General features: G+C 37.9%; 1 protein-coding gene across 4 annotated transcripts in view; it reads left to right on the forward strand.

Moving 5' to 3' along the window:
* The window catches only part of DYM (dymeclin), a 389,413-nt gene that overhangs the window by 248,199 nt on the left and 117,517 nt on the right, over nucleotides 1–23,697 (forward strand). For all 4 annotated transcript variants that reach the window (XM_061170204.1, XM_061170205.1, XM_061170206.1 and 1 more), the window contains one exon: nucleotides 11,942–12,044. In XM_061170204.1, the coding sequence (XP_061026187.1) occupies nucleotides 11,942–12,044 (103 nt within the window). The remainder of the gene's footprint in view (nucleotides 1–11,941; nucleotides 12,045–23,697) is intronic.

Here is a 23,697-nt window from a genome sequence, read left to right on the forward strand (position 1 = left end):
TCTAGTGGATGGAAACAGTAAAAACATATAAGTAAAGCATATAGTATTTTATAAATTGATAAGTAGTATGGGGGATAAAAATAGAGCAAGAAGGAAAATAAGGCATGCCAGGGTTGGATTGTGATCGGCTTCAAAGAGTAGGTGACATTTGAGAAAAAACTTCAGGATGAAGGAGTAAGCCATACTAGACTCTAGCAGGTGTGAAAAAGGAAAGGTTTGTCTTAAGGATACTTAGTGGAGAATAGCTCACAAAAGAAATGCTGGAGATGTTGGGAACCTCAGAGACTTAAACTGGGGAGTCAGCACCTCCAGGGCATATTCTCTGCCCACCTCCCCCTCTCCCTTTCTTCCTCTCTTCCTGTGTGTCTGTGTCTACATGCCTGTGTTTGTGTGTTGTGTCTATGGTCTGTCTTTCTCTTTCACTCTCTTAGCTTAGGTTGATTCTCTCCTTTTATACGTGGATTTTCTCTGCGAAACTAAACCATGACCTTACATCTTTACAGTCTTCTAACCAAAGAGGAGAAACAGTCTTTCTCACCATTCCTAGTTAGAAAAATCTTAGGCAAAGTTTTCAACTGGTTCCACTTAAAACACCTATCCATTGGCCAATCTTTGTGAACCAGGGGATGGGGTATTATAACTGACTCACTGTGTGCCATGAACTCACTTTTTTCGGGAGAGTCAGTTCTTTTCCTAAAAGAAGTAAGTGGGAGTGAATCATGCTGGGCAGGAAAAAAAAAAACAGACCACCCCAGATAAGAGATAATAAAATAAAGTGGTTATGAGTACCGGCTCTGAAGTCAGATTACCAAGGTCTAAATTCTAGCTCTTCCACTTAAAAGCAGTATAATCCTTGGCAAGCTAAGTTACCTCTCTAATGCCCTAGTTTCCTCTTGTATGTTGTGACGATAGCATTAATACCCTTTTTATTAAGCATGTTGTATGTTAATTTAGTTAAAAAATATGAAAGATTAAAAAGGTGCATGGCATAGAGTACATTGTAAGTAAGTGACAACTACCGTCATTCTTATTATTTATCCTCAGCATATAAAAGGATAACCAGTGGGATCGGCCCTAGGAATGTAAGGTTGCGTTAACATACCATCATCAATTAGTACAGTCTACTATATTAGTATACTTAAAACTGTATGGTCATCTTAATAGGTATAGGAAAAGCATTTGATGAAATTCAACACCTATTCATGATGATAAGAAAATTCAGTTAGCAAGGAATAGCAAGGAATAGAGGGGAATTTCCTCAACTGAGGAAATTCTATGAGAAAACTTACAGCTAAAATCTTACTTAATGGTAAAAGACTGAATGCATCTTCCTTAGGATCAGGAAAATAACAAGGATCTTCACTCTCACATTTATTCATTATTGTGCTAGAGATCCTAGCCAGTGCAGTGAGTCAAGAAAAAGAAATGTTAATAATCCAGATTAGAAAAGAAGATCTACAGGTGTTTTTATTCACATAAAACATGGTCATATGTTTAAAAATCCTAATGAATCTATAAAAAATCTACTAGAGTTAATAAATGACTTTAGCATGGTCGTAAGATAAAAGGTCAGTATATAATAATAATTGTATTTTGATATTCTTGTGATAAACAGCCAGAAATTGAAATTTTAAAACAATGCTATTTACAGTAGCATAAAAAATACAAAATAACTTAGGAACGAACATAACAAGATACAGGCAAGATCTGTACAATAAAAACTAAAACACTGCTAAAAGAAATTAAAGAAGACATAAATAAACAGGGTGATCTCATGCTCGTGGATCAGAGACTTAGTATTGTTAAGATCCTGAAATTGATCTATACATTTAAATAATCCTAATCAAAATCCCACCAGACTTTTTGGTAGAAATTGACAAAGTTGATTCTAACATTTGTATGGATGTAAAAAGGACCTCGAATACCCGAAAGCAATTTTGACAAAGAAAACTTAAGTTGGAGGACTAAGACTACCTGATTTCAAGATTTACTCTAAATTACAGCTAGAGTAACCAAGATAGTATGTGATAGCTTTTTAGACCAATGGAATAGAATAGAGTCCAGAAATAGACCCATGCACATATGGTCAATGAAATTTTGACAAGGCTGCCAAGGTAAGTCAAGGGGTGAAAGGGATAGCCTTGTCAACAAATGGTTCTACAACAATTAAATATTTATATGCCAAAAAGCCCAGTAACAACAAAGTGAACCTTGACTCTTACTGCATGCCATACATACGTATGAAGTCCAAATAGAGCACAGACCTAATTATAAGAGTTAAAACTATAAAACTTCCAGAAGAAATTATAGGAGAAAATCTTTGGAATCTTAGGTTAGGCAAAGATTTATGATGCAACAACTACAAATAATTTTTTTTTAATTTCATGAATTGGACATCATCATATTTTAAAACTTTCTTCCACTTCCCACCGCCCCCCCCCCAAGTATGGGAGAAGTTGTTTACAAAAATAAATAATACCTGATAATGAGATACAAAGTAAGGAAATATAGGTCCTTTTCTCAGGGTAGTTAAGATCATTGTTTAATCTTCATCAATATGTTAAAATCTTCCTTTAGTTTTATAACCCACCCTACTCTGTGTTGTACTTAGGGTATATTTTCATATTTATAATTTATAGGTCATAAGAGACAGCTGCCTCTGAGTAGACTGTAATTTTATCTCAATGACAGTACCCAGATGTTTAAAAAATGATACTACAACCAATTTGATGTTTAGCTGATAACAAGGTCAGAGAGTACACACTTCCAGTTTTATGATAAATAAGTTCTGGAGATCTAATTTACAGCATGGTGATTATAGTTAATAGTACTCTAGCATATCCTTGAAAGTAGTTCAGAAAGTAGGTCTTAAATGTTCTAACCACAAGAAAGAAATGGTAGTTATGGGATGGGATGGAGGTGTGAGCTAAAGCTGTGGTGGTCATCATTTTGCAATATGTATGTATCAAATCAACATGCTGCACACCTTAAACGTTCACAGTGTCATATATCAATTACATCTCAATAAAGCTGGGAGAAAATATTTTAAAGCTGACCAAAAAAAATACCTGATAAAGGACTTGTGTCTAGAATATATAAAGAACTCTCACAACTCACGAAGAACAAAAACAACCCATTTTTTTAATAAATGGGCAAAAGATTTGACTAGACACTTCAGCAAAGAAAACATGAGCACAGGGAAATTCATTAGGGGAATGCAAATTGAAACCACAGTGAGATCCACTTCACACCCACTAAAATGGCTAAACTTAAAGACTGAAATATCAAGTGCTAGCCAGAATGTAGAACAGACAGTTTGGCAGTTTCTTATAGAGTTAAAACAAAGAGCATACAACACAGCAATCCCCCTTCTAGGTATTTATTCAAGAGAAATGAAAACATATGTTCACATAAAAACTTGTACGAGAGTGTTTATAGCCTCTTTATTCATAATGGCTCAAAACTGGAAGCAACCCAAATGTCCACCAACTGATAAATAAACAAATTGAGGTTCATTCATACAATAGAAAACTACTCAGCAATAAAAAGGAATGAATTACTGACACACAAAACAATGTGGATGAATTTGAAAAACATTATGCTGAGTGATAGAAGCCAGACACAAAAGAGTACATATGGTATGATTCTATTTACATGAAAGCTAGAAAAGGCAGAACCATAGTGATGAAAAACAGACCAGTGGTTACCTGGAGTGAGGTCTGGGGGTGGGCATATTGGAGGAGGGACTTGACTTCAGAGGGGCACAGGGGAACGTCTTGGGGTAATGGGAATAGTCTCTATCATGATTATGGTGATGAGTCACATGAATGTTTGTATTTTTCAAAACTCATTGAATTGTCTACTTAAAATTGGCCAATTTTATAATATGGAGATCATTCCTCAATAAAGCTGATTAAAAATAAAGTAACCAGCAGTGTAAGACCGTATTTAAATATCAACCGAGTGGTAGAGAAGTTAGTATGGTTCAGAGGCAGGTTAGAGAAATCTTTCACAGAGCGCAGGGAGTTGTGCCTTGAAAGAGAGGCAGCACTTAGATGGGTGGAGGGGGCAAGAAGGGCTTCCTGCATGTAGAAAGAGTCCGTGTCTGCAGGGGAGCGAGCCCAAAGCTTGGCGGAAGGAGATTTGGTGTCTAGCTGGAGCTCTGCCTTTAATAACCTTAATAATATTTTGTGTTTCTCTGCATTTAAATAGCTCTTTAGGGTTTGTAAAGAACTTTTGTATTCACTACACTATGGAACTTTGACCTTGGATGAACTACCAGCTCTGTAGCTAAGTTTCTTCATCTGCTCCCATTGTAATGTGGAGTTGAGGTGCTCCTCATTTCTCTGGTGACTACTGTTTGAGTGTGTCAGAGGGAGGGACCGGGGCATGGAGAGGAAGTGATTACAAGTTGTGAGGAATGTCTGCAGTTTTCAAGGAGGGAACCCCACGCCACCTCGCAGTAACTGACCTCTGTCTGCGTTGCCTTCCCCGTCGGGCTGTTACTCTTAACTCTCCTCGCCCCAGCACCGCCTGTTTCCCCACATCCTGCTTGTCTCTCAACCACCAAGGGCCAGCTTCTGCCTCCTTCTCCCCACTGAAAACAGTTTTGGGTACAGTAACCGTTGATTTCTTTCCTTGTGTCAAATCCACTGACTTTGTTTCTTTTTTTCAATCCTTCTTTACCTTTTAACAGTGGTGAGTGCTCCCTCCTTACGATTATTCTCCTGACTTTGAGAAGAATGTCTTTCTCTTCTTGTTCTTCTACTGCTAGCTCTTTGAGTACCCTTTACTGTGTTTACCCTTTTAGTCTTGGTGTTTCCCAGATTTCTGTCCTTATCTCTCTTGTTTTATATTACATGTTTTCCTTGGGTGATCACCTGTACTTTTATGATTTCGACTGATGCTAATAGCCCTTAAATTTCTTACCTGTCTCCTGAGCACCAGATTAGTATTTCCTGAATCTGGATATTTCTTTTTTTTTTTTTTTAAGAAATCTCTTCCAAATGCAACTTTTTTAAAATTAATTAATTAATTTGGTTGTGCTGGGTCTTAGTTGCGGCTAGCAGGCTCCTCAGTTGCGGCACATGGGATCCTTAGTTGCGGTTTGAGGGCTCCTTAGTTGCAGCTCACCAGCTCCTTAGTTGCGGCACGCAGGCTCCTTAGTTTTGGCATGTGAACTCTTAGTTGCAGCCTGCAGGATCTAGTTCCCTGACCAGGGATCGAACCCGGGCCCTCTGCATTGGGAGCACGGAGGCTTACCCACTGCACCACCAGGGAAGTCCCTGAATCTGGAAATTTCTAACCACCTCCATCTGGATATTGCCGAGCACCTCTGCGTTTCATGGCAGAATGGTTAAGAGCACAGCTCTTGGAGCCAGTCTGCCTGAATTTGTCTCCTGACTCCACCACTTAGTAGCTATGAGCCTTAACCATACTTTGCCTCAATCTTCATCATCCCTTCAAAATAAAAAAAGCATGGAGAATCATAGCACATCTGTCAGGTGATGATCTGGTGAACAGTGTCCGATGCGCAGGAAGCACCCTGCCACTGAGCTGCTGCCGCTCTTGTTCTCTTTGAGGCGCAGCCCTTTGTCTTCCTGGGTCTTCTCCCTACTCTTTGGCTCTTCTTCTTTGTATCCCTGGCATGTTCAGTCACATTCTCAGCCAGTCACTAAGTTTCCCAGGCTTCCCAAACCTGAGAGTCATCCATGATTCCCTTTTTTCACTCTGTGTTGTCTCCTTTGCCTTCCCAATAGCTCCTATTTGCTTCAGTTCAAGCCCTCCTCACCTCTCACTTGTAGCGGCGTAAAAGTTACCCAAAGTATCTTTCTGTTTCCACTCCCGTTCCCTTGCCCACCCCTGTCCATCCTTCCCATCCTCTTTAGGAGCCAAGGAATCTTTCTGAAACAAACGTAATTGTTATGTACTTATACCTCTCTGCACAGGTATGTGGTTTTCAGGTTCTGTGACAGGGCCTCTGCGGCCACCACGAGATGAGAGCGCATCGGGGAGAGATGGAGGACAGAGATGAGCAAGGTTGCTCCATCACCCCTCCTGCCCATCCCTGCCCCCCACCTCCCACCTGGACCCCGAACATAGCAGCTTTGCTTCTGTCTCTCTTGCTTATCATTATAGTCCTGCTGTCAGAAAACACCTCTGGCTTTCAGGATGAAGTCCAGGGTCTAAGTAAGACACGAGAGGCACTTTATGAACTATTCCCGCTACTGCCCTGACCATATCGTGGTGCTCCAGATACTTAACACTTTATGAGTGTGCGTGCTGTGATGTTTACTACACCCACAGTGCTCAGATTTCTCTGCCTACCCTCGTGCTCTTTTCTCTGCCCACATTACCTTTACCGTTGCCTGATTTGCTTGGCTAACTCCGGATTGTTCCTTAAGATTCAGCTCAGGCATCACCTCCGGAAATGATTTCCTGTCCTTACTTCAGGTACAGTCAGGCAGCCCTCATCTTTGTCCCCAATGCAAGCCATGCTTCTCTCCATCACCACAGTGACTTCTGTGTAGGCATAGCCTTCTTGACCTGACTGCGCCCTCCAGGAGCACAGAACAAAGATCGTGTGGCTTTTGCTTGTTGCTGTATCCCAGGCAGACAACTCTCTCATTCCCTGGCATGTAGTAGGTTCTTGGTAAATGTTTGAGTTACTGTCTGTCTCAGTGACTTAGTGCAGACCTCTTAGCATGGTCTTTTTTAACAGGCCCATGCTGATCTTGCTAGCTTCATCTCTCGCCATCTCGAACCCTCCGCCCCGGTGGACTTGCACTTTTCTGGCCTTATAAGCTATTGGTACTTCCCTAAAGTCTCTCTGTGCCTTTCTATACACTTTTCCCCCTTTCAGAATGGCTCTCCCTCCCCCTTTACTTTTCCCAACAAGCAAACCCCCTAACCTTCAAGGCCACCATCAAGGTAGATATCCTCTGTGAAACGTACCTAACCTTCAGCTGTACTCCCATGGCACTCTCTTCAGACCCATGGAGCGCTCTGATTTCAGTGTTGTAGACATTTTTTTCCTCTTATTCCATTAGACTTGATTTCCTTGGGGGCAAGGAATCATGTCTCCTTAACTCATTTTGTAAGACTGTAACATTAGCTTCTTACTGCATACAGAAAGGTCCAGGACTTTTGATGTGCCACAAGCGGCCCTTCACAGTCTGTCCTTAAACTGTCCTCATCTCCTGCCACCAGCTGGGCGCCCTAAACGACAGCCTTTCGCAGCAGCCAGTGGTTTTCTGAGCACATTCCAGGTTGGACTCATCATGCATATTTATATGCTTCTTTCTTTTGTGAAACGCTGGCTTTTGGCGGGGGCTCTGTTTTCTTCAGGATAGTGTGTTCTTTTTATTCCAGTTTTTAAAATGTATAATATTTCAGGCATACACCAAAAAAAACAGTAATATAGCAGTCACCTATGTATATATCCAGTATTACTGAAAGAACATTTGAGAGAGAGAGAGAGCTGAGCCTCTTATTTCTTCCTCCCTGATCCTATTTCCTTCTCTTCTTTCTCAGAGAATAATGACTATCCTAAATGTAGTGTTTATCATTTCCATATATGTTTTATTACTTCAAATGTTTTATCTGTAGAAGATATGTAATGTTTTGCATGTTAAAAACACTATATAAATAATACCTCATTCACATTCTCTACCAGGGTCCTTGCTTGTAGAACAACATTGTTTTTGAGGATTATCCCTATTGTTACACATAGGTTTAGATAACCTTAAATTGCTACATAGTATGCCATTGTATGACTCTTCCACGGTTTGTTTACCCATTCCATTCCTGAGAGTTTTTGTTGTTTTTAATTTTTCCCTGTTAAACCAATTTACACTGAACATTCTTGTACAAAAAGGAAAATCTAGTCTTTTTCTAATTTAAATAAAAAAGTATTCTGGCAGCTATATCCTGAGTGAAGATCAGTACACTTGGAATCAGTTTCACTTATTTCCAGAATCGGAATTACCCCTTCCATACAAACATCATGTGTGTCACTCACTCCAGCATTTAGCTGGGGCTGGTACTTTGAATGCAAAAGCTTTAAGCAAAAGTTACTTTTCTCAGCAATTTGCAAGTCATGTCTCATATAAATTTAGGTCATTTTGCCCTACAAATGCTAAACAGAAGACAAAATTAGAATGTTTTTTAAAAATTTTTAAAAAAAAACTGTGAGAGCTCTGGCTAGCAGACCTGAGGAAAAAAGCATATTAGATTGTAGAAGAATAACAGCCTGAGTAAGTGTGAATTCTGTTTTTAATTCGTGATAGAAAACTGGGAGTGACCTCAAATCATCTGTTCTTACACCAACTTTCTTAAAAACAGCTGGGAACAGTAGCCACAGCTTCTTGAGGTGGACCATGTCAACATTTTATGCCCATAACAGTCAAATTTTCTGTTATGTCCAACTGAAAGAGCTTATGTTTGAATTGCAGCTCCCTTCCTTGTTTTGTCTTCTACCAACAATGAAAAAGGATTGTTAGTATTCTCTTTTAAAATAAACAAACTAGCCTTTCTTCTCCAAAGGAAACAATATCAAGTCCTTTTTGCTTTGATTCCTAGGACTCGTTTCATAAATTTCTGAAAGTGATGATGAAAGTTACCATAGATTACCTCTGTTGTCCTTCTCTGAAGGGTACACTCTTAGAACACTGACAGAGAAAATCCCAGGTTTATTGAACCCATAACACAGCTCCTGAGTTCTGGTATTTTGTAAACTTAAAGTGCACTGCTGTACTTCACTTGCCCCCTTTCCTCTTACTAACACCAAAAAGCTAACTTCTTCCAGGTATATTTATTGTTTTTGCTTTTTGTTTGGGCATCCAATTGATGCCTCTGAGTCTTGCCATGCCCTATACTAAAATCAACCACCAAAGTCCATTCAGTCTCAAAAAACTTCTGAAACTCCATTAATTCCAGAAAATACACTACAACCAATTAAAAGAATCTTACTAATTGCCCTCTTTTATGCATTTCCATGTGAATATGCTTTATGCACTGTCCCAACATATTTTTATCTTTTAATTTTCATTGCCTGCAAAATAATTTGTATATTTAAGAATATATACCCCCATTGCAGTTTAGTACTATGTTCAGTTATTCTTTTACTCAGCAGTTTTACTTTATCTATAGTCAGTCTCGCCTCAGGTATTCTAAAGATTATGTACAAGGGTGTTCATTGCAGTGCTATTTATAGTACAAAAAACTGGAAACATTGCAATGATTCATTTCTAATGGACTAGTTAAATTAAGGTATATCCATATGCTTGAATATCAGTTAACTGGCACTCAATATATGTTTATTGAACGAATCAAGGATTATATTGTTAAGTGGAAAAAGTGCAAGGTACAGAGCAGTACCTATTTTGTGGGGGAAAAACATGGATGTATATGCACAGTATTCATTCATATACATGCCTTGATGCATATAATATTGTTGGAATCATAGACAATAAACCGCTAACATTTGTTACCAGTGGGTCATGGGTATGGATGTGAGGAAAAAGTGTGATGTTTACTTTTAACCTTAAAAAAGAAAAAACAAGCAAAACTAAACCTCAAATAGAGAAGACCCAGAAAAGTAAAATGATTGAAAAGAATGTACATACCCTTACAGATTGAGTCTTTTTTCCTACTTCTTTACATAGCACGTCCACTTCACTCTTCTCACTGTCCCCTGTTTTGCCTCTGTGCTTTGCCTTCTGTTTGGAAATTCCTTCTCTCTTCTCTTGCACAAATCTTTTTCCTTCATCATAAAGTCTAACCCCTTCATGAAACTTTACTGAACTATTCCATTTCAAAGAAGTCTCTCTTATCAACATATGCTTGATCAGTATCATATGATTTCACACTTATTCACTTAGTAATTATTTCACTTATTTTCCTGCTGTATTTGAGTATAGATTTAGAGAATATTCTTGGCTTTGTTACATTTGCTTTGTACACATCCAGCATTACCAATAAGTGTTAAGGAATTTTTTTCATTCATTTTTTAACATTTTAATGTTAAAACTTAATCTAGAAAGAATACTTAGTAGTCTTGTTTTCAGTAATTATCCCATTTAAACCATTTGAAATTAGAGATTTTCATAAATTGATATTCAAATCAATATTCTGTTTAGAAAGGTACCACTAAGAAATACTAGAGTAATGTTTTGGGCATTAAAGAAGATACTACAGGTCATACTTATATGGAAAAGTACATGGAATCAGAATTGTCTTTATTTTTAACTTGTCATCTAGCCCAAGGAAGAATCCTTTATTCACTAGATATAGTAGATTTAACATTAGGATCATATAATTATGTGTATTTGAAGCTCTATTATTAGGTACATACACATTTAGGATTGTTATAGCTTCTTGATAAATTTGCCATTTCATCACTATAAAATTTCTCTCTTTATCTCGGGTAATAATATTCTTATCCTTAAGCCTACTTTGTCTAATATTAATATAGCCGCTCCAGCTTTCTTATGATTAGTGTTTATACAATATCTCTTTTGTATCATTTTACTGTTCACTTATCTGTATCTTTAAATTTACAAGCGTGGCTCTTATAAATAGCATGTTATTGGGTTTTGCTTTTTTATCCAGTCTGACAATCTCTGTCATTTAACGAAAGTGTTTAATCCATTTACATTTAATGTAAATTTGTTTTATACTTTGAAAATTGCTCATTTAGGTGTGTTGGGATGCATCTTAGAATCATCTTTACTCTGTGCTAGAATAGCCCTACTCCTAAAGCATGGCCTTTCTGAGAATTCAACTGAGTGTTCATGTTCATGTTCATGTTCAGAGTTTTATCCACTCTGGCTGGTTGGAACTTCATCCCTCCAGCCTTTTGTGATCTCCAAAATCTCTGTTCAGTTTGTGGCTCCTGGATGGTGGTTTACTGCCACACCTTTCAAGAAGACACTGGGGCAGGTTTTGAACATTTCAGATGTTCAACATCTGAAAACAGTTATTTTATATATTTTGTTCAGTTTTTTTAGTTGTTTACACAGGGGAGTTATTCAGTACCAGTTAATCCATCCTGGCCAGAAGTAAAAATCTTATAATACATATGTTTAAAGCCATTCTTTTTTTTTTTTTTAATTTATTTATTTATTTTTGGCTGTGTTGGGTCTTTGTTTCTGTGCGAGGGCTTTCTCTAGTTGCGGCGAGCGGGGGCCACTCTTCATCGCGGTGCGCAGGCCTCTCAGTGTCGCGGCCTCTCTTGTTGCGGAGCACAAGCTCCAGACGCGCAGGCTCAGTAGTTGTGGCTCACGGACCTAGTTGCTCCACGGCATGTGGGATCTTCCCAGACCAGGGCATGAACCCGTGTCCCCTGCATTGGCAGGCAGATTCTCAACCACTGCGCCACCAGGGAAGCCCATAAAGCCATTCTTTTTGAGAATAAGAATATAAAGCTGTAATATAGAATCATAGACTCTGTATTATGCTAGAGAAATAATCCAATGCACTTATTTGAAAGATGAGATACTCCAATAAAGATGTTTAAAAAAATAAAATAAATAAACCCATGCAGTAAGATACAAAAAAAAGATGAGAAAATTGGGATACAGCAAGCTCAAGTAACTTGTAACAGATTGCACTATGAGTTACTAATAAAGTCAGTCCATATCTCAGGTTTTCTTAATATCTGTCCACTGTCCTGTCCATGATAGTAATCTTCTGAAAATTTCTCCTCTGTTTGAAATATAATTTGAAACTGGCAAACTTTTATTTTAGAACCCTTATAATTTAAACATTCTTTTCACTTTATTATTTGTTATATCAATAGTATTGTTAATCCTGCTGTTAACACAGGCATGAGAAAAGAATCTTTTAGAATAATCGACATTCTGTGCAATGTCAATATAAAACCTAGAAAAGGAGACACTTAGTTCTTTTAATATAATTGGGGTTTTGTTTGTTTTTTCAGCTTGTTTTCCTTGCTGTCTAAAAAACACAACAAAGTTCTGGAACAAGCCACACAGTCCTTGAGAGGTTCGCTGAGTTCCAGTGATGTTCCTCTACCAGATTATGTAAGTAGTTACCTTACTTTGTCAATAAAAAAACTTTTTTCATTGCTAAATTTAAAAATAACAATACCCCTCTCTTCCCAAGATCTGGCTGTGATCTTGTTCCCTGAGAAGCCTATGGTAGGTAAATAAAGGATTGACATCTCAAATCAAGGGAAAAAGTTTTTATGATTATTAACAAGTAGTTGAAGAAAGTCAACCCTAAATCAATGATTGTTAATAATAAGAAATCTTATTAGTCAAGAAAACCACTCAAACTAATTACAGAGAAACAAAAGGAGGGATTTTATAAGAAGTGTGCAAAGGTTTCTCACGGAACTCAAGGGGAAGATGTACACCTGGATTTCAGAGAATGAGAACCTGAAATGGAAAAGCCATTGGACTCATTCAAAATAGCCTATCTTGGGACTTCCCTGGTAGTCCAGTGGTTAAGAATCCGCCTGCCAATGCAGGGGACACGGGTTCGAGCCCTGGTCCGGGAAGATCCCACATGCCGTGGAACAACTAAGCCCACGCGCTACAACTACTGAGCCCGTGCTCCTAGAGCCTGTGCTCTGTAACAAGAGAAGCCACCGCAATGAGAAGCCCGCGCCCCGCAAGGAACAGTAACCCCTGCTCACTGCAACTAGAGAAAGCCCACGCGTAGCAATGAAGACCCAGCACAGCCATACATACATACATACATACATACATAAATAAGGAATGATAATTCTTAAAATTAGAAAGAAAAAAAAAAAGCTTCTCTTTCTGGGGCATTTACTTTCAGTTATCTGCTTCTTTTTGCTTCAGTTTTATTCTGCCGCTGCTTTCCGTAGGCCCGTTTTCCCTATTTGCTGACTGAAATAGCAACCCCGACCCCTCCCGCACCCCCTTTCCCTCCCAGCGCTTAACATGTCCTTGGGAGTGTCATGCCTTTTGCTGACTGATCAGAGTCCTAATTCTCAGATCCTGGGAGAGAGAATCTAATTGTCTCTGCTTGGGTCAGTATGCTGCTCCGATCTCGTCAGTCATGGTCAGCAGAGAACAGCAGTAACATGTTGCATTTGTTCCCTCCTCTTTAAAGATGAAGAGCTTATTACCACCTGACCTCGGGGGATGATGATGGAATAGAACCCAGCACAGGGATGAGCATTATATAATAGGAGGGGGAACTCGTTATGCGTTCCTTTAGGGCTGTGCCACTGTCTGTGACACCTCTTGTGTTTTGGAACATACCTTAGATGAGGGTGCTAAAAACTTTCATGTCACGGACCACAGAGGTAGTTCATCCAGTTCTAATAAGGACCTCCCTGTTTGTTTGTCTGGGGACAACTTAATGAATTGGTATTTAGAAACTTTAGGAGAGAATTTTTATATTCTAAGTTTGAGGTGGTGATGTGTACCAGACAGCCGGAGAGTTGTTTTGCTTGCTTCCTGCTGTCGTTTGTTTCATTTCTAAATGGTTGTGCTGATATGAGACTGTGGGAACAGCACCCAGTCCAGATATCAGACGCTGATAAACAGAGATAGCTGTGTGCAGCCACAACCTGACTGGTGCTATTTTTCATCTCTTTTATTTATTTATTTAGTGTGTGTGTGAGAGAGATGTTATGATCTGTCTTCCCATTATGAAATTTAAAATTCCAAAGTACTTCTCTCCTACCAAAACAATTAGTATCTTTTAAGATTTTCCTGCTAGTTGAATATTCTCAATTTCTTGAAAAAATGAGCATTATAGTTGACTTAATTCTATCCTTGTCATGACTTGTTCTAAGAAAAATAATTCTTTCTAATTGCTCCTTGGAAACCTCAGTTGAGGCCAGAGTGGCAGTAGGGATTATATTTATTAAGAACTTGAATTTTGTTCATCTGTAAGTGTTTTGTAATTTTTATACACATATTATTTGATTTATATAGTATTCCTGTTAATTCTACAAAAATGTATTGAATGTATGTAGTACTGAGGTTGCCCTAGCGGTGTTCTCCTTTAATCAGAGGCCAGAAAATTGATATTTCTTTGAGAAAACAAGTCATATTTAACAGTATTTGCCAATCACGGAGGTGATTATGCAGTGAAAGGACAAGTTGAACTCGTAATGGACATATGAATTCTGTTGAACTTTACAGATCATTGACTGTTTTCCTCTTGCATGAAGTTTTCACTGAGTAAAACTGAATTTCTTGAGGCATCCACTTCCTAGAAATACAAGGAAAAATCCATTTGGAATCTGCCATTGACAGTCTTTATTATAACATTTGTGGGTATGAGACTTTGCAAATCACAGCATTTTCCAAATGGGTTTATGAGCTTGAATTTTGCTGCCTTTCCTCGGAGCTAAGTGCAGAGGGTGGGTAACACTGATTCAGTGGTAGTGTTGATAACTGTGAATCACTCCTCCTGCCACTGAGCTGAAAGGTGATTAAAGAAAACAGTAGCAACCTTAAAAGTAAGTACTACACTATGTTCTTCTTTGGTGATAACTCATGTTTTATTGGTCATTCCCATTGCTCAAAATACTACGTATAAGTGAGTGAACATTTGAAACCATATTCTCATTATCATTCTTTTTTAATTTGGTCATTAACTGGGCAAATACAGTATGTTCCCTTTTTCTTCCCCAGAAATTTTACTTGTTAAGTGTCTGCCAACAACCACATAAAATTCTGTGTCCTTGACTAATGCTTTAGAAAACTTGTTTGTAAAAGATGGAACAGGAAAACGAAAGGGTCTTAATGCAGCAGTGGATTCCCGGATGTGTACTTTCTACAGCAGGATTGAGAGAACTATTGTAGCAGAGTCTGAATAACTGTGTAAAAATAAGGATATGTTTTTCTTCTCACTGTAGTACATAGAGTACTTTCAGTCTACCTAGAGATTTCTGAGTTTATTAAGAAAATGTTGATTCTCATTATACTGTATAGTTCACCAGTCAATTGAGTAACAACATAGAAAGCAAATAGCGAGTTACAAAAACATTAGTATTAGTACTTTAGTACAGCCATGTTTGTCTGAACATCTCAGGGGAAACCTGAAGCCTTCAACCAGCTTCTAGAGAATGAGGAAATTCCCTGACCACTTAAGGGAAAATAAAACAAAAAATTATACTCAAGTTCTCCATGGGGAGAGAGAATGCTCACTACAGAGAGTGATAGCTGGTCAGAGAGTGATAAAGGTGTCTAGGAAAGCTAGTGAAGTTCAGTTGACTTGGCTGAGTTTTGGTGTCTTTATATCAGGGTTTCATAAAGTTTAGTTCAGCGACTAAAGAGACATGAGAGAATTGTTAAAGAAGAATCTTTCAACACTTTTTTTTTTTAATAGATTTATTTATTTTTATTTATCTTTGGCTGCGTTGGGTCTTCGTTGCTGCTCGCGGGCTTTCTTTAGTTGCGGTGAGCGGGGGCTACTCTTCGTTGTGGTGTGTGCGCTTCTCATTGCGGTGGCTTCCCTTGTTGTGGAGCGCGGGCTCAGTAGCTGCGGCACACGGGCTTAGTTGCTCCGCAGCATGTGGGATCTTCCCGGACCAGGGCTTGAATCCGTGTCCCCTGCATTGGCAGGCAGATTCTTAACCACTGCGCCACCAGGGAAGTCCCAACACTTTTTTTTTAATAAGAATAAACCTCTTAAACAACTTTGGTCATATAAAACAGAAGCTGAATATAGACAATGAAGCAAAAATAATAAGTGAGTTATAGTTGCTTTTTAAATATAACCGTGGCTTTTAATTATGACTGTTGTCACATGTCATGTAAGCATTGTTTCCCTAATTTCTAACAATTATCTTAGCAACTAGTTGAGATGAGAGGAATCTAACTTTTATTCTAGGTGGAATCATAAGGAACCAAAATTTATTGCCCCATGATCATCAAAGAATTTTTGAACCTTTTCATAGGACCAACTTTCCCAACTCATTCCAAACGTAAATGCAAAGGCACAAGCCAAAAAGACCCTGGCCAAAGAGTAAGGAGCCAGATCAGAAAAATCAGGAGAAGTATAAACAGTAACTAAGAGTTTATCATCAACTTGCTAAAAGCAAGTACAGTCGACTCCCCCCTTAGCCACGATTTTGCTTTCTGAGATTTCATTTCCCTACGGTCAACAGCGGTCCAAAAATATTAAATGGAGAATTCCAGAAATAAACAATTCATAGTTTGAAATTTCACACCATTCTAAGTAGTGTGATGAAATCTCTCGACATCCAGTTCTGTCCTTCCTGGGTCATGAATCATCCCTTTGTCCAGCATATCCCGACCATTAGTCACATAGTAGCCATCTGGGTTATCAGATGACTGTTGCAGTATTGCAGTGCTTGTGTTCAAGTAACCCTTATTTTACTTAATGACCCCAAAGCATAAGAGTAGTGGTGCTAGCAATTTGGATATTCTCTTACTGTACATAATTCATGAATTAAACTTTATCATAAGTATGCATGTATAGGAAAAAACGTAGTATACAGTTGTCCCTCGGTATCTGAGGGGGATTGATTCTAGGAGCCCCCACATATACCAAAATCCAAGGATGCTCATGTCGCTTATATAAAGTGGTATAGTACAATTGGCCCTCCATATCTTCAGATTCTGAATCTAAGGATTCACCCAACCACAGATAGATATTTCCATCCAAGATTGGTTAAATCCACAGAAGTAAAACCTGACAATATGGAGGTCGAACTGTATATTTATTGGAAAAAATCCACGATGTGATGTAGGATGGTGAGTGATTGCTGATGGTACATGGTCTCTTTCGGGGATGATAAAAGTGTTTGTAAATTAGATTGTGGTGATGGTTGCACAATTCTGAATGTACAGAAAACCATTGGATTGTACATTTTAAATTGACAAAGTACGTGTGGTGTGTGAATGTTATCTCAGTGAAGCCATTAAAAAAAAAAGTAGTACTTGGAGCACTAGGAAAAAGAAAAAAAGAACTATTTGTTGAACGTAATAGCATATAGATACCAGCTTGGCTGGCATTATGGCATGAGGGTGAATGTTAGAAAAATAAATTTTATACTTCGGGAAAGTTAATATTTTCTATTAGGGAAAATGTTTCTTGAGTAGCGTCTTGACTTTAGAAACTGCTAAAGTCAATTAGATATGCAATTACAAAAAGATGTGTGTATTTTTCAGCCTGGCTTAAGAGCAAAATAATGGAAACAAGCAAAATCTATCAATAGGGGACTGATTAAAGTTTAAATCTATCCAATGCAGTATTCTGCAGACATTTTTTTTTTAACAAATTCAGTCCATATAGGTTTATCTGAAAAGATATCCAGAACACTTAAATCAGTAGAAACAAACAGAAAACCACACTTTATAGTATGTAGGTTATATGTACATGTATGTTTGAAAATATGCATTTAATTTTTCTGGAATAATTCATAAGAAACTATTAAATAGTGGTTACCTGTAGGGAGTCAGACTGAAGGGAAGGGAAAATAGAACTTACACTTTTTGCCTTATACTCTTCTTTATAGGTATAGATCTTTACATTTTTATCAAGTATAGGACTTATTTTCCCCTCCTTCTCTCCCTTCCTCCCTCCCTCCCTCCCTTCCTTCCCTTTTTTTTATTCCCTCCCTCAGTCCTTCCTTCTCTTCTTTATTATTTTCAGATAATTTTAGACTTACAAAGAGTTTTCAAGAATTTCCATATATCCTTCACCAGCTTTCCCTTTTGTAAATATCTTACATAACCATAGAACATTTTTCAAAACTATTAACCTTGGTACAATACTGTTAACTAAAACACAAATCTCATTTGAATTTTACCAGTTTTGACACTAATGCCCTTACTCTTTTCTAGTATCCAATCCAGGATGATCCCACATTGCATTTTGTTGTCACATCTCCTTAGTCTTTCCTTGGATTTCATGACCTTGACACCTTGGAAGAGTACTAATCAGTTATTTTGTAGGATGTCCCTCAATTTGGGTTTGTCTGGCATTTTCTCATGATTAGATTGATGTTATGCATTATTGGGAAGGATACTACAGAAGTGATATGCCCTTTTCAGTACATCATTTCAGAGAATACATGGTGTTGGTGTGTATTACTGGTATTGATCACTTCACTGGGATGATGTCTGTCCAGATTCTTCACCGTAGACTTGCTGATTTTCCCTTTGAAATTCCTGTATGTTTTATATAGTAGTTATTTCCACTATATTGGAAATACTTTACTAGATTATTAAATATTTCCACTATATTGGAACAGTATATGGGGGAGATACTTTGAGATGGTGCCGATATCCTGTTTCTTCCTAAACATTTTCCCACAAATTTTAGCATCCATTGATTGATCTGGCTTCAGCATTATTTTACTGATTTATTAGTGATTTTCTGTTTGTCTCATTCCCTCTAAATTTATTATTAGAATTCTTCTGCAAGGAAGAGTTGTCACCTCTCCCTGATGTATTTATCTATGCAGTTGTTTATTTCTATCAGTATGGACTCCTGGATAGGAATTTTCTTCTTATCATCCAGAACTGTTGTTATTTTGTTACTCAGGTTGTTCCAACATTAGGCGCTGGGAGCTCTTTCAGGTTGTATCCTCTGCCCTTTGAATATGCGTCAACCTTTTTTTTTTTTTTTTTTTTGTGACCTTCAAGATGCTCCAACTCATCTTGTGTTTCCCCTGCTCCAGCCCTAAAATCAACCAGTTCTCCAAGGAGGATCATGAAATTTGAATCAAGATCTTTATATTGATAGTTACTTTCCTAATGTCAAAACCAATGTAAAAAACAGAGCCTGATCTTGTGAATAAGGTTGCAAATCTTGTGAACATCCCTAGAAACAACCGCTTTGAACTTAAGTATTAACAGATTCCAAGCCCCACACTGATTAGGTCCCAGGAGGTTTCTTCTTTAGAACAATTGATTTTAAAAATCAAATAAATGAGGCCTCTAACAAGTGAGCAAGCTCCACACCCTATCCCTGCCACTTTTCTTCCTAATTAAAAACCAGGCCTGACTTTAATATAATCAGACTGATTTTCTTGGTTGTGTTATAACTTGGCTTTGGATGCATTTCTGAACTAGGAGTTCCGGAAATGTTCTGAGAATGCTTCTAAGGACAATTTTAGTTGGAGGGATCCCCTCTTGTTTAAAAAAGAAAAATTTCTTCATTCTTAAAAAGCACAGCTGAATTGAGGTAAAGAATATTGCCCTTTCTTTATTCCTAAGAGGAAATTTGTCCTGTCCCTTCTTATGGAATATGGTAGAATATTCTTTTTAAGGATTTTTTAAAATTATCATTAAAAATACTTAAATAACTTTTATGTTCCTTCTAAAAGGAAATAGGATGTGTTTGCATTGAAATCTGGCAATGATTAATTAACCTTCTAAGAGAAGTTTAAAGAATACAGAAAACCCATGCATATTAAATTCAGTAGCAATGTGTGATAATTTAAGAAATCATAGTGATTTCTTAAATAACAAAGAAAGTTTGAAGAATCTTAGGAAAAGCTGTTTTTATATTAGCTCTGTAGAGCAGCAGGTAAGAATATTTTCACTACAATGGGAAGGGGGAAAAAAAAGAAACTGTGATCACTGGTTTTTACAAATTTATCACACATTGCTACTGAATTTAATATGCATGGGTTTTCTGTATTCTTTAAACTTCTCTTAGAAGGTTAATTAATCATTGCCAGATTTCAATGCAAACACATCCTATACACTACTAAATATAAAATAGATAGCTAGTGGGAAGCAGCCGCATAGCACAGGGAGATCAGCTTGGTGCTTTGTGTCCACATAGAGGAGTGGGATAGGGAGGGTGGGAGGGAGACGCAAGAGGGAGGAGGTATGGGGATATATGTATATGTATAGCTGATTCACTTTGTTGTAAAGCAGAAACTAACACCATTATAAAGCAATTATACTCCAATAAAGATGTTAAAAAGAATCATTATTTTAATTTTCTGTTTGCTCAAATTTTGATTGTTTTTCTCTCTTTCTCCCTTTCTGCCTGAGTTCATAGTTCCTAATAGGAAGAAAAGAAGTCTACTATTTGGAATTTTCTTTGATATATCCTTGATTTACATGGCAAATAGAAAGCAGCTGTCTATTTAAGCATCTAATTCTTGAAACCATAGTCCCCTCAAGCGTCATCTGGAAATAATGTAGCTTGTAAAACAAAGCTAAGAAGAAAAGGCAATGTTTGTTTTATGTGGGATGAATGATTTCTGTTGGGGTCCTTTAATTCGGCTATTATGAGGGTTATTAAAAAGCAGAATTACAAAAGAGGTTTAAATGAAAAGAATTTTTTTGAGCTGGTATCTTATTATTACAGTTGATTATAGTCAAAGCTGCAAGTATTTTATAAATGGCACTTTATTATAGTTTCTCCAAATAAGACCCCCAAAAACTAGTAATCTTACTCATTGTATGAGTGGAAATTCAACTCTTTCCATAGTGGATTTAATTTCTGAAAACAAATTGTATTTGAGAATTCAGCTTTGCCTATTTTCCTGGAAATTTCATGGCTTTCTGAAAAATTCTTAAGAAATCTTACAAGAGTATTTGGGGATTACCTTATAAATGCAAAAATGAACATGAAAGCAGCAGAGTTTATCTAGGCTTCAGGTTTTATTGGAAGACTCAATTAACACCAGATAAAGTTAAGCCTAAATTGTTTCTTAACTTATTTATAAATTACTTGAGTTTCTGAGATGTGAATTTGGAGATCTCAGTTCTGAGAAGCAGTATGCTTTGGGAAACAGAAGACAAGTTAATTTGTGTTTTGACAGTTGTTAGAGGCTATTCCATGATTGGAGTGTATTGGTTTTCTTAATTTGTTAACACAACATAGTATTTGTTTTTGATAGTTGACACATAAGAACTAAGTTTCAGTTCTTAAGTGTACTTGGTACCACAGAAATAAAGTTACTTAGCATGTTTGATTATAAATAGGGCAGGCATGGTTAATTATTTTTATGCATTTGAGTCTTATCTCTCACCTGGTATCTTCTATGATCTCAAATTTGTATTTTGACTGAGGTCATAAGGAGAATATTGTGTTACTCTGAAACATATCTTTTTTTCTTGAACGTACAGTGTTAATTGATCAACTTAGCAAATGAATTAATGACTTATCCTTTTTAGGGTCATATTCTAAGCCTAAAAAGTACTGAGCCTTTAATAATCAGTATTAACTCTTTTATGAAGTTATCTCTTATGTATCATACTGGTCAGTGAATTCCAATTAGAGTAACTTTTGTTTCATTATTAGTAGTGCTTTAGCTCATTAACCAATTCCAAGTCCTAAATTCCCCATACCCATTGTGAATTCTCATATAATTACTAATATCATCCAGGTTAACAGTAATATCAGTTACAAAAGAATAGTACATGCATTAAAAAAAACTCCATATGGTACTTGAAATTCCCTATTCTTTCATCCAGCAAGTAGTGAGCAAGTGCCGTCTTCTCGGGCACTTTTCTCTGCCCTTTAAGACATCAGTGGAGATAAAAATCTCTGCCCTCATGAAGCCTATGTTCTAATGAAGAGAGATGTATGATGATTGTATGCATGGGCAAATGAATGAACAAGTGATTGAAATGTAAGAAGTTCGCATGGGAAAATAAAGCAGAATAAAGGGGTTGGGAGCACAGGCCATGGGAAGGTAGCAGTGTAATGGGTGGTTAGTGGAGGGTATGCCTCATTGAGAAGGTGACATTTGAGTAAAACCTAAGGAAGGAGAAACAATGAGTCATGCAGAGGTCAGTGTGTTCTAGGAATATGGAACAGGGAGTGCAGAGGGGTTGAGACAGGAGCCTCCGTGAGCCCTGACAGGGTATAGTGGCTGGGAAGGAGATTATCTGGACCGTATTTATAATCATCTTGAACAAATGCATATCGACGGGTGATCCAGAAAAGTTTTGGATAGAGCAACAGCCTGAAAATTAGAAGACGTATTTTTGGGGTTTTGTTTTGTTTTGTTTTGTTTACCTTTAATTTGCTGTGGGCTTGGGCAACTTATTTTGCCATTCTGACCCTTGATTTCCTTGCCTTTAAAGTGTATCTTAAAGTAGATTTTTTGTGTGCGATTTCCTTTTCCAGTGTGATTGGCATTCTCTGGTTATACAGAAAGGGATTTGTATTGCTGCAATGCACAGCAATTATAGGGGACTCCACTCTCATTGTATTCTGTGTGAACCGTGTCACCTGAAACATATCCTAGAATACAGTGTGCATGGTGTACCCTGGAGTTACACAACAGTAGTGGGCCTGGGTGTATGGCGAGACTCAATAGGAAATATAGAATGATGATGCAGACCCTTTCTTTAAGGATTTGAGACAGCCATTTATAGATATCACAGAGTGATGTACATATTTATAGACGAGATAAATATCAGCTTATGTTTTACAGAATGCTACAAATAAGAGGCTCCTCTGAGAAGACATCATAAAAGTTTTGAGTGGTTTTATTCTGAGTCTTACAGAGTGGAAGGGCCTTTAATTAAGAGTCAGTATATATGATGGTTAGGCATATAAGCTTTGTGAGGAGAATTCTTGGAACATAGACCCAGCTTCATAGTTTTTTAGTTTTCTTGAAATTTCCCCATGAAAACAAAGAGAATGCATCAACAAACACAACATTTACAACAAAGCTAGGTGACAGGGTAGCCACATGAAACCCGAAGTACCAGAGGGTAAGTACAAACTACCAAGAGCTACAAGATCCTTGCAGTATCTGTGTGAGAGCAACTAGAAGGAATGAGACCTCCAAGGGATCTGAGAAGTAGCCAAAAGGGATTCACTGGAAAGTCCACAGGCCAGTTTGAGAAAAGCACCTGAAACTGGTAGGGGTTTTGCATACCCTAACTCAGAGTCGATTGTCAGGGGTCTGCTGTAAGATCTGAAGGGGTTCCAGCATCTGGGCCCTATCGACTCTTAAAACTAAATAGCTGGGGGCTTCCCCGGTGGTGCAGTGGTTAAGAATCCACCTGTCAACAATGCAAGGGACACGGGTTTGATCCCTGGTCCGGGAAGATCCCACATGCCGCAGAGCAACTAAGCCCGTGCGCCACAACTACTGAGCTTGCACTCTAGAGCCCACGAGCCACAACTACTGAAGCCTGTGTGCCTAGAGCCCGTGCTCCACAACAAGAGAAGCCTGCGCACTGCAATGAAGAGTAGCCCCGGCTCGCCATAACTAGAGAAAGCCCGCACGTACCAGCGAAGACCCAGTGCAGCCAAAAATAAATAAAAAATTAAATCTTTAAAAAAAAAAAATTAAACTAAATAGCTGAAGCTCTCTCCTAGGACCAAGCCCCACACTGAAGTGAAGCTGCTAGAATTGGAGCCCCCAGAGAAGGTCAGGGACAATAAGCAAAGAAAAAAGAAACTTTCAGATAAATGTAGGGTTGGAGAAGAGAGCCAGGAGATTCCAGAAAGTGCATGACCATGTTTATGAACACTTCACATAAACAAAGAAAAGGTGGTCTTGAAACTAGAAAGTGCTACCTTGACCTACCCTCCATGAGAAAAAAGTCGGGAAAACTAACTTCATTAAAAATGAGCAAAAGAGGGACTTCCCTGGTGGTCCAGTGTTAAGACTCCACGCTTCCAATGCAGGGGGCATGGGTTCAATCCCTGGTCGGGGAACTAAGGTCCCACATGCCACATGGCCAAAAAAAAAAAAAAAGAAAGTGAACGAAGAGAAAAAGCTCAGTCAAA

This window comes from Eubalaena glacialis, chromosome 15, assembly GCF_028564815.1.
Source record: "Eubalaena glacialis isolate mEubGla1 chromosome 15, mEubGla1.1.hap2.+ XY, whole genome shotgun sequence".
Lineage (NCBI taxonomy): Eukaryota > Metazoa > Chordata > Mammalia > Artiodactyla > Balaenidae > Eubalaena > Eubalaena glacialis.